The 11,105-nt window shown below is 50.3% G+C and overlaps 1 protein-coding gene across 5 annotated transcripts in view; it reads left to right on the top strand.

Moving 5' to 3' along the window:
- MLLT1 (MLLT1 super elongation complex subunit) overlaps positions 1-11,105 on the top strand; it is a 75,294-nt gene continuing 64,189 nt past the window's right edge. The window contains exons 1-3 of one of the 5 annotated variants that reach the window (XM_066345098.1): positions 1-225; positions 3,464-3,523; positions 8,876-9,056. In XM_066345098.1, the coding sequence (XP_066201195.1) occupies positions 8,952-9,056 (105 nt within the window). In that variant the 5' untranslated portion in view covers positions 1-225; positions 3,464-3,523; positions 8,876-8,951. The remainder of the gene's footprint in view (positions 226-3,463; positions 3,524-8,875; positions 9,057-11,105) is intronic. The other 4 variants (XM_066345071.1, XM_066345081.1, XM_066345088.1 and 1 more) reach the window with 4 other exon arrangements.

Here is an 11,105-nt window from a genome sequence, read left to right as displayed (position 1 = left end):
GGGCCCAAGTCGGTGGAGGGGGCCCGGGGTCGGTGAGCGACCCGGGCTGGCGGTGGTTTCCGGTTCCGCGGGGCTGGCGGGCGGGCGGGTGGCCGGGAGCGGCGGCGGCGGCGCCTGACAGACAATGAGGGCCGAGGGGAGGCGCTGAGCGGCGGCGGCGGCAGCAGCGGCGGCGAGCGACGCGGGGCCCGGGGGCGGGGCTGGGCGGCAGCCATGGACAATCAGGTGAGGGAGCGGCCGCGCCGCCCCAGCGCAGCCCGCGCCGTCCGCCCGGCCCCCTTCCTCCCTCCCTCCGCCCGGCCGTCCGGCCCTTCTGGGTCCCGGCCTCCCCGCCCCCGCTTGGTGCCCGCCCGCTCCGCTTTGTGTGCGCCCGCCGCTCCCCGGGTCTTTATGTGGGGCAGGGACGCCCCTCCCCCATCCGCGACCCGGGCCTGCCTGGAGCGCCTGGGACCCTCGAGAACCCCGGGCGGGCCCAGCCCAGAGCCCCTTGAGATGCCTCTTGTGACCCCAGTCCGGCCCAGAACCCTGTCGGACGCTTCTCGGGAACCCTACCCAGCCCAGAGATCCCACAGGCGCCCCAGACCTTTTGGGGGCGTCTTTTGGGACCCTGGCCCAACCCAGAGTCCCCTGGGACATCCCTTGGGACCCCAGCCCAGCTTCCCCACAGGCGCCTCTGGGGTCCCCTCAAATTTCTCAAACCCAGCCTGTAATACCTTTCTCCTTTGGATTCAGTCTGGTCTGTGTCTCCTTTCCTTTCTGGACCCTTGGACTTGAGTCCTCTCAAACTCCCTCAGTCCCAAGCCTGCTGCCTTTTCTCTCCCTTAAGCCATGGCTGGCGTTGAGTCCTCCTGGAATCCCTGGGACCTTGCTTTGCACAACCCTCTCCTTCCTCCAACCCGAAGCCTTCTTCCAGGCCTGAACCCTCTCGCCCCTCTGATTCTGCTCCTGCCCCAGCTTGAGTGTCTGTTTCACCTCAAACCCTGGCCGGGGGCTTGGGTCTTTTCCCACAAGGACCCCAGCCTGCATTTGAGCATCTCCGTTCCCCCCCCCCGCCCCCCTTAGACCTGGGATTGCTGCCTCAGCTCCCTCTTTTTCAGGCCCTGGTCAGTCTCCCTGAATACCCAGTGTCTTGGGGGCTGTCTCTTTCACCTTCAGACTCTTTTCTCTTAGACACGGTCCAGGGGCGGATTCTGCTCTGACCTGGAGTCCCCGTACCCATCAGGCACGAAATGCCTCACTTCCCTCAAGCTTGGACCCTCTTTGACGCTGAGGCCCTGGTTTGTGCAATTCTACCCCCCCCCCAAATCCGGATCTCTCATCAGTTTGGTTCCTAACCTTCGTTGACCTCCCTTCACACACCTGCGTTTTCCTAGAATCCCAGTGCCTCTCTTCTTACTTTCAAAGTCCCGTACTTTATTCCACTATTCCCTTATGCTGTGACTTTCAGCCCTCTTCTCCCAACACAACTCGTTTTCCCTCCTTCCCCAGCATCTTAGAGCCTCCACATAGAGCCTGCTCCAAATCCTGTGTGGTTCCCTAACCTCTGTAAACTCACTCCAAGGCCCCTCTCCCTTCCTTCTGGAAACAGAACCAATTCTGTCAGTTCTGGTAAACCTGCGGCCTTTTTGGCCTCTAGTCTCCCCTTCACCAGCTCTGCATTTTCTCTTGAGTACCAAGGCCCCTTCCCCTCCTCAACTCCAGGACACTGGCCCCTAGCATAGGATCATTTATTTCTTCATCCTCCCTTGCTGTCCCTGGCTTCCAGGGGCTCAAGGCCAGGAAAGGCGGTGTGGGACTGTGGGGGTGGCAGCTGAAATCTCCGCTGTTAGCAAGGGCAGGTTGGGGCGTCCCTGGCTGCTGGCGCCACTGAGGCGGCTCTGTCTGGTAAAGTGCTCTGTCTTGTGAGGTTTCAGGGGTATAGGGCAGGAGACCTTTCCCCTGCCTATCCTGGCTGCCTGTGGTGGCACAGGATCATTGAGGCTTGTGTTTGTGGCACCTTCTCACCATGATTTCCCTTGTGGTTTTGGTGTTACTACCTTTCTCTTCAGAGGGAAGGAAGAGTTTATCACAGTTGACTTGTGGAGTTCTACAGAGTGGTATGAGTTCATTTCCCTTGAAGGGACAGAGCTTGTTGCCTGAGTTAAAACAACAAAACAAAATACACTTTAGTATCTGCTTTCAACAAAGCCCGTCTCTAGAAGGGCTTGTTGGACCCCACACAGGCATGGACTATCGGTCCCACCTTTAACCCCACCTTCTGTTCCTCTGGGAAGATGTCTTAGGCCCAGTGTGCCCATTTCCCTTGGATGGTTGTCATTTATGTGAGTAGAATGGTGAGAATAGGTTGCATTCTTGGTCTGTGACAGTGGACTAGGGCTCACACTTGACAGAGTGAGATCTGCACTGCCCAGTGCTGTGGCCACCAGCACCTGGGGCTCTAAACATAAAAGAGGACCAAAATGAAAAGGCCAGTGCACCAGTCACACCAGCTACATTAACTACTCCTGACCTGTCAGCCCCCTCATTGAGGCAGCAGCAGAGATGGCAGGAAGGTCTGTTGGACAGAACTGGTCTAGATTCTTGCAGAAGTATTTGCAAGTGAACTGGTCCCAAAGGAAAGTATGTGTCACCCTGTAGACCTATTCTCCATCCTGGCTGTGTTTTATGCAAATTTGGGAGAGTACCCAAGTAGGTGAATTGGCAGTCCTTTCCAGAATGACTTCTAGTGCCCAGCAAAGGCTTTCAGTTCAGCAGTCTCAGCCTTCCCTTTCTCCTCCAGGATGTCTCAAACCCATAAGTGCCTCGGTCTGATGGGGAATGACAGGACTTTCCCCTAAGGGTCCACCAGCTTTGAGAGTCTTTGCTTCTCTATACTTTCTTGTTCTGTTCTCTAGAACTTTCAGCCCAGCTAAGAAAGGTGATTCTGCATTTTGCTCTGGTCTCCCAATTTAGCATCGAAATCTTTCCTTATAGGTCAGAAAAGTCTGGTTTCCTCTGTCCTGATCCCAAGCTTGTATTTATCACGTACAATGTCTGTGGGACTTGTATTTTCTCAGGGGAAAAGGGATCACTTACTTTGAGGGGGACAGGTATTTGCCCATTAGGTATGTGATTTATCTCCAAGGTTGATGGGAAAGGAAAGGACATAGTTAAAGGCTGAGCAGATGCTGGGAGGATGGGGAGAGGCTGCCTGGGTACGTGATTTGCCTGGGGAGCTAGAATTGGTGTCAGTGTCAGTGTCTGGTTTGTTTTGTTAGTCAAAGGACCAGGGTGTCCTCCCTTCACAGAAGCACTCGGCTTGGCACCTGTGGTGGGCGGCCAATCCACTGAATCACACAGTTGAATTAATGCAAATTCCTCAAAAGATTCTCCTGAGTTTGAATTTGGGAGCAACTGTTTGTGACCATACTCTGTTGTTCCGGAAGGGGAGGTTTGTTTCTAACAGCGATGGCCCATTTTACAGATGTGGAAATGCAGGCCCAGGAAGGCCCCAAGAAGAGTCAAGGCCTGGTGGCATTCTTAGGTAGGTCTGCTCTTTCCCCGAGACCTTGCAGAGAAATGCTTGGAATTGGTCAGAGCACTGATGTGAGGGTGACCAGATTCTCCCCTACCTGGCTCTGAAACTATCTCTTGGAAAGTTAGCATGCCAAGTTTTTGTCCTGAAGTTAGTATGTTGTAAAGTACTTGAGGGCAAGGACCCGAGTCCTGTTCCCCTTTATGTCCATGTAACACAGTTTTGCACAAGTTTTGCCTACTCTTGGTTAATAAAAGTATCTCTAAGTATCAGCCCCTTTTAACCAGGCCCACCTGGCTTGGCCACAGTTGCCTTTATTAGAGTTGTGTGCATTTTTTAAAATATCTCCCCAAATTGCTCCCTGGAAAACTTTGGAGACATCCAGCATATGTGCCATCTGCAGGTCTACAGGCATCTCATTCATATATAATATATGCCCTTTCTCAGGCTTTCATGGCAGGCTGGTGAGGGTCTGTCCTGCCAGTAACCTGAAAACTAATGATTGTAGGTGTATTTGTATATACACATACCTGCACACTTATCTTTAGAGAGTTTCCAGAGAGCATTCATTGAGCTCTGTCTCATCCCTTTGTCATTAACCTTGTGCCCCAGGTGAAAAGGACAAGGCTGGATAGAGCCAGAAGAGAGGTGCAGGTGCTGGTTGCCACGCCCCTGTGTGCCAACAGTTAGAAGACTAGGGCCTCAGGCAGCTTAGTACTGTCCCCATCTGTGGGCAGGCTATCCTCCTCTAGAGGGGATTGTCACGGAGGGACATCCTTTATTTCCTATCTTTCTCACATTCTCATTCAGTGGCTGCTTCTGAGAGCCCCCACTGGGTTTGGAGGGGAAAAGTTCTGCAAAGAGTATTTTGTCTTGTGTTGCCATCGCTTTATGTGACCAGTACTTTTTCCCATTTCTGTAATGTGTGGACCATGTAGCCAGCATGGGGTCCCGTTGGACTTGAGGGAAAACACTTTTGGGTGCTTTCTCCTCCTGGGAGGGGAGTGAATTGTCACAGCTGAGGGAATTAGATGCAGTAGCCAACTCCAGGCATAATTATGGCACTCACTAAAATGCCAATTCCTGGAGGAAAGGGCATCTGTTAAAGAGAATCCCCACCAGAAAATCAGGGGAAATCTTAGAGAAAAACTTGTTAAAGATCTGCTTTCTGGGGCCCAGGCTGAGGACAGGGTTTGTGGGGTATGTAAAGGATAGATGAAGAAAGCACATTGAGGGGTGGAGCTGTTGGGACCAGGCTGGCTCTTTCCCTTTGCCAGGTGGGAGCAGCTTGAGTCCACATGGGGTTGAGGGACTCTGTGCTCAAGTGAAGAAGTTCCTGGAGAGCTGCCTCCAGGATCTGTGCTTGGCTTGCAGGACTTTGGAGTTTGGCCTTTGGGTTGCAAATGTCCTCAGCCAGTTGGCCTACAGAGAAGGCAGTGCCCAACTGGGCCCTTTTGCCCAAGGTTGACTGTCCCCAGATGGCCCCTGGAGTCTTTGTGCTGCTCCATCTCCATCCCTAGTCTTGGGATGATGTCCTAGAAGTCTTGCCTTGTTAAGGCAGGCCTGGAATATTCCAGGCTTTTGTTGGGGGAGTGGGTGACAAAGTGGCTCCCAAGATGCTGGGACATGGCAGTAACTGAAGCTAGGTCTCAGAGCCACTTCCAGCCATCCACCCAGAAGGTTCCACAAAGGGCCTCCATGTAGTCAAGCAGTGAGGTTCTTCATTCCAAGGCAGATTAACCTAACCAGCAGTTAACCTCTTTCGCAAGGTACCCTTCCTAGTGAAAGAGCTGATTTGCTTCAATGAATCAATTGATGGAGTACAGGTGGAGCAAGGAAGGGGGCCAGTGGAATCTTTGGAGGTGGAATTGGCTTAACCATGATAATAAATTATGACTTGACAAATCAGAGTAGTTGGCCAGGACTCAGCTTCTTGCTTACCTCTAGCTCAGTGTAGTTTGAATGTCTTACTGAATTGATGACTTCTAATATAAGAGTCCAGAGTCTTTGTTATTCTACCATTTTTATTGTTTAGAAGATTCCAGCATTCAGGAGAATGATCCTCTCCTGAGGGCCCCATTGTATAGTCATTGGCACCTTGAACCTGGGGTGTGAAGGCTGAGTTGGTGCCAGCCCCCAGGGCACAGATGCCAGCCAGCAAGCTTTGGGTATGGCCTGCCAGCTGCAGAGATGACCAGTGGCTGCTTCAGAATCTTCTTGTTTGTTTACTTTAGCCTCTCGAGTGTATTTTTGGCGCTTCCATTTTCCCTTCTCCAGTGGAACTGTGGTCTTTATTCTTTCACAATAACTGCTTTGACACTCGTGTGCCCTGGATAGGAACCCTACATAATCAGAAATGCTGGGAAGGCAGCCGGATTGATGAATAACAGAATCTGAGATGTCTCATTACAGAGGTCTAAATTCCAAAGAACAAAAAGTCATTTGCCAGTATATTATTGTTGTGATAATATATATTTAGTTTTCCACCTATAACTGTCTCAGTGATCCAGGGATTGCCTCCCAGTTTCTCAGCGTGAAACAGGTTAGAGACAAAGGCAGAGTTTCTTACATATGTGGAAATGTATATGGTGATTACTGCCTTTCAGGATAGGATAATGTAAATATCACTTGGGTTTGCTTATGTTGAATGTTGTCTATATGTAGCACTCTACAGACATACTTATGGTTGATTTGAGCATTACATGTTTATCCAGACATTTAGTCCTGTCTCTAGCTTGTGGTGAGGTATTTCTGCTTGAATTTCCCCAATACCCCCTCCTACCATCACAGCAGCATCCCAGCTCCCTGGGTGTCAGTTATTTGAGCCTCCTCAGCTCTTCTCCTCTATCCACTCTGAGGTCCCATGAGTTCTCCTATTTCAGGCTTGACTTAACTTCCTTTTCCAGCTGCATCCTCTGGTTGCCTTCATGTAGGCTTGTTTGTCCTTTTCTGCCTTCAGCCCAGACTATACAGGTTGCCCAGGCCCATTTACTCACATAATGTGTCCTGACATCAATTGCCTACAATTGACTGTCATTTCTGTTTTGTTAAATCTAAATGCTCCATCCCACCCCACCTCCAGTAGATTTGGTACAGGAAGTTCTTGCTCTTTTCCGAAGGAGCCCCACAGGAACTGTCCTGTGTGAGGGGAATTCATTCTGTTCTCTTTTTACAGCTACTTGCCAAGTACCCAGAGCCTTCATCAGCTCTTCATCCATCACATTCTTATCTTTACTACTGTCCTTATTGGCTGTTCCTCTTGGAAAGCAACACATTGAACTCATTGATCTAGAAAGGCCCTCTAGTTTGATTCATTAAGTATAGTTGATGCCTCATGTACTGTGGTTCTAAGATAGAGGTTAGAAGGACGAATGAGATTTGGTCATGGGGAGACTGCAACGGACAGCCCAGGAGCAATGGCAGGATGAAGTGGGCACCATGGAAATGGTTGTATACACACAGCATTCAGAAAGGGCTCTGGAGAAAGTAGCAGTGAAGCTGGGGCTTAAGAGATGAGTGGAATTCGATCAGCAGGGAAATGAGTAGGGCACCTAGGCTGTGAGCCAGAAGGATCAGAGGCAGGCAGGAGTGGATGTCCCCTGTGTTTTGGGGTGCTAGTGTCCGTCTAAGTTGGAACAGAGATGGTGCACATATTCTGTTTCTCAGTTCTGATCCTCTTGGGCACATCACCGACTTAGTAACAGCTTCTTTGTGTGTGTGTGCCTTGGAAGGGACCCTTGGTATGTGAAACTTACACATGGACTGCAAGATACAATATGACCTCAAAGGGTTAAAAAGTGAAAAATTAGAGTGTCTCAGATTTGAGGAAATGCAAGTGGGAGAGGGGCAGTGTGTTGAGGCATTTGGACTTTATTCCGAGGGTGTGTTGAACCATGGAAGGCTATGAAACAGGGAAAGATAGGATCTGTCTGCCCTGCTTTCATTGCCAATGACTGAACAGCGAGAGGAGGGTGAAGGGGGGCGTGGAGGATGCTGATGGTGGGACTGAACAGGTTGCTGAATCACATTGAAGAGGCAGGTACAGAGGGACTGCAGCCATAAGGATACACATCATCCGTGGTTGGGTAAGAAAGAGGGTGGAAAGTGAAGAGTGGGAGGTTTCTGGTTAGGACCTAAGAGGGTGGTTCCATCAAGGGAGGGCTGGAAAGTCATCACTAGGGAGCTTTGTCTGGAAAGTGTGGCATCCACACCACCCACGACTTGCTTCTGGTTATCTTAGCACTTAGGAACAAGTGTCCACTTGGCCTTTGCTTTCTTTGTATCATTCCTACATTTGATACTGTGTCAAGCTGTGTCTATGGGAATTGTGGGGTGGCTATTACTGAGGAGATGGCTGTTTACAGGAGATTCCCTGGTGGTGTTTAGACCCCCCTCTGCCAGATGTTGCCAGTGCTTTGAAGTTTTGTGTCCATAGAGTGGAATAGAACTGCATAAGCCACCTTGTATTTTGGGGCAGACAAAAGCATCATGAAGGGCACCTGACTACCAGGGCAGCAGGTCCACTTGGGACCTGTCCTAGGTGGCTTTACGCTTGCCCTCCATTCTTACCATTCTGCTTTTAAATTAAGCCACCATTTGTGTGGATGACTCAGGTGATACCTCTGGTTTCTATTCTCTATTTTCCAGGAGGCATTCTGTAGGATGAGGGAGAATGAAGATGCTTTAATGAAGGAGTGTGGTAGGCTTGACCAGGGAGGCAAGCTGGCAGAGTGGCTATGGGAGCAGACCCTTGGGTGACACACCTAGGCTTGAGTCTGGGCTGTCTTCCCTACCAGCTGACCCCCTGTATGCACTGCTTGGCAGCGCACTCTTGGAGCCTTAGGCTCCTCATCTGTAGAAGGAGGTAATCACACTTTGGGTTGCATAGTTGTGTTCTGGGAAGTTCTGGTGGGGATCCAGCTCCAGACAAGGAGCCATCTCTGAGGAACCAATGTTAGAGCAGATGAATAAACCATTAGCAAGATGAGTTCTGATAGTGAAAAATGCTAGGACAGGATGTGACAAAGAGTGATGGGAAGTGGGTGATTTTATTTTAGGTGGTCAGTAAAGGCTTCCCTGAGATGCCGACAGTCCACCCAAAACCTCAGTGATGGGAAGGAGCCTGCCATGGGAAGGCCTAGAGGAAGAGCACCCAAAGCAGAGGGAACTGTTGTCAGAGGCCCTGAGGTGGGAATGGAGAGGTCGAAGAGGAGGGTGGAGAGGAGCCGTGGGCCTGGCCTGGGCTTGCTGGGGAGGGAAGCTGTGTAAAGCAGGCACATGGTACTTGTTCCTCATGGACAGCTGGCAGTCTTCTGCTCTGGGCTTTGTGCTGACCCTGTGCCTGCTTCTTTCTCCCACCAGTGTACTGTCCAAGTCAAGTTAGAGCTGGGACACCGGGCCCAACTGCGCAAGAAGCCCACCACAGAGGGGTTCACGCATGATTGGATGGTGTTTGTCCGTGGCCCTGAGCAATGTGAAATCCAGCATTTCGTGGAGAAGGTGGTCTTCCGGCTTCATGACAGCTTCCCGAAACCCAAGCGTGGTGAGTGGCCCCTGCCCCCCACCCCCACATACACCAGCTGGACAGCCCCAAAAAGCCAAGTATCTGTGACACTGACCCATTAGAGTTACTCCTTGCAAAGCTGGTGTTCACCTTTCCCAGAGGCAGTGGGCTTACACTCTGAGGTTCTGGCTTTCACTCCTCAGCATGTTGGTGAGAAGTTGCCCAGCCAGCATTCTGCCTTCTCTGACCCTGTAAAGGTCCTCCCCCTCCCTTCTGCTTCTCCTTTAGCCGTCAAGTTCGTAGGAGGGAAAATCCAAGGGAGTTGATAACTGTTTCTTGTGTCATTATTTAGACTTGGGATCCTAAGAAATCTCCAGAGAAAACATATAGTCAGTGGCCAGTGGGTGGGAAAAGGTGAATTTTGCCCCCACTTGGTGAGTAATCAGGAAATTGCTTATTGGGCCTACATTTGATCAGAGGTGCCATTTTAAGAAATCGTGATATTTGTTGGGGGAAAGAAAAACAAAAACATAAAAGGTGCTCATTTCACCACTGTCTTCCTTTCCTGTGTCACCTCAGACTGATGTTTGATGAGCAGAAATGCATCATTCATGTTTTCACAAAGATTCTGATTTCCTGTGACCTGGCAGTCTGACAGGGCAGAGAGAGGGGATTCACCCAGTATATGGGGCAGAGAACACTTCCTGGGGCATTTGGGAACATAGTTCGTGGCTGTCCTGTGAGCTCTGTGGGGGCCATGCCCGCTTTTCTCACCACTGAGTCCCTAGTGTGAAGACTGGGGTGTCACAGGGGTTCAATAAATATTTCTGGAGTGGTTGTGTTGATAAAGGCCTTTTTTGCTAGCAAAGTACTTCAAGTAGGGGAGCCGCTGCTGTGCTGCTGACCCCTCTGCCTGTGGTGCAGGGTTCGGGGTCCCACAGCTGAGCTGGGAGCCAGTGTGGACAGCCTCGAGCAGAAGCAGGAGCACATCCTGGCCTGGGCCAGCAAGTGGCTGATGGTTGTGGGGAGATGACTTATGTTACAGAAGCAGAAACTTCTGGTTTAGAAGGCAAGGCAACTTGAGATTTCTAGTGGTGTGGTAGTCATTTCTTTTTCTTATGGTTTCTTCCATCAGCTTTCAGCTGTTTATTTCCCTAATTTTTCCTCTCAGAAGTCTGCTCCTCCTCCTCCTTCTTCTCTTAGCCTCTTGGAGGAAAGCAGGCATGTTACTGACAACAGCAGATATCTATAAAATACCTAATAATAATAATAGGTAATACATGCTGCCTATCATGCACTTCCTGCAGGGTCTCAATTCATTTTCCACACAACCTTCTTTTATGGATGGGGAAACAGGCTCAAGGGAGCCAGGTAAGGCTCCTGTGTTTTAAAGCAGGAGTCTGCATACTGGCATGAGGATCTGGTAGTGCTGCCTGTTTCTGTTGGCACTCAGCCATGCCCGTTCACTTGGGGGTCCTCTGTGGCTGCTGTTGAGCTCTGACAGCAGAGTAGAAACTGTGGCTACCCCTTTCTGGTGTGCTGGGCTCACTTTGTTTCCCTAGCAGCTTGCACTCCAGCTCTTTCTCCATCTCCCTTGCCTGTCCTGTTCCCTTTTCTCTCAGTGAGCCCAGGATGTTGATTTTTATTCACCTTTAAACTATCTTTCATCTTTGTCCCCACAGGGTCAGTAACCAAGCAGCTACTAGAAATTATATTAATAATGATCTGCATTTGTCAAGCACTCACTGGTCTGTGTGCTCTGCTCATGACAGCCCAGTCACAGTGTATGTCCCAGAATTCCTGTCAGGTAGATGTGGAAACTGAGGGTCAGAGAGGCCCAGTAACCAGCTTATTTATGGGTATGTGGAAGCAGCAGAGACAGCTCTAAACTCCAAGAAAATGGGTGATGAGTGAGGTCTACTTTCTTCAAGTGTCAGTTTGCAGGCAGTTTAAATTAGTTGAATTGTGCTTGTTGCCAAGTCTGCACAAAACGTGTGAAATAGTAAATGCCCCGTTGGCTATTTGTTATGTTGAACAAAACTTAGTTGGATTATACTTTGCCAGTTTTCAGTGAAAAATGGGTCAGTT

The sequence above is a fragment of the Saccopteryx leptura genome, chromosome 1 (assembly GCF_036850995.1).
Source record: "Saccopteryx leptura isolate mSacLep1 chromosome 1, mSacLep1_pri_phased_curated, whole genome shotgun sequence".
NCBI classification, from domain to species: domain Eukaryota; kingdom Metazoa; phylum Chordata; class Mammalia; order Chiroptera; family Emballonuridae; genus Saccopteryx; species Saccopteryx leptura.
This window is presented reverse-complemented; position numbering and strand designations above follow the sequence as displayed.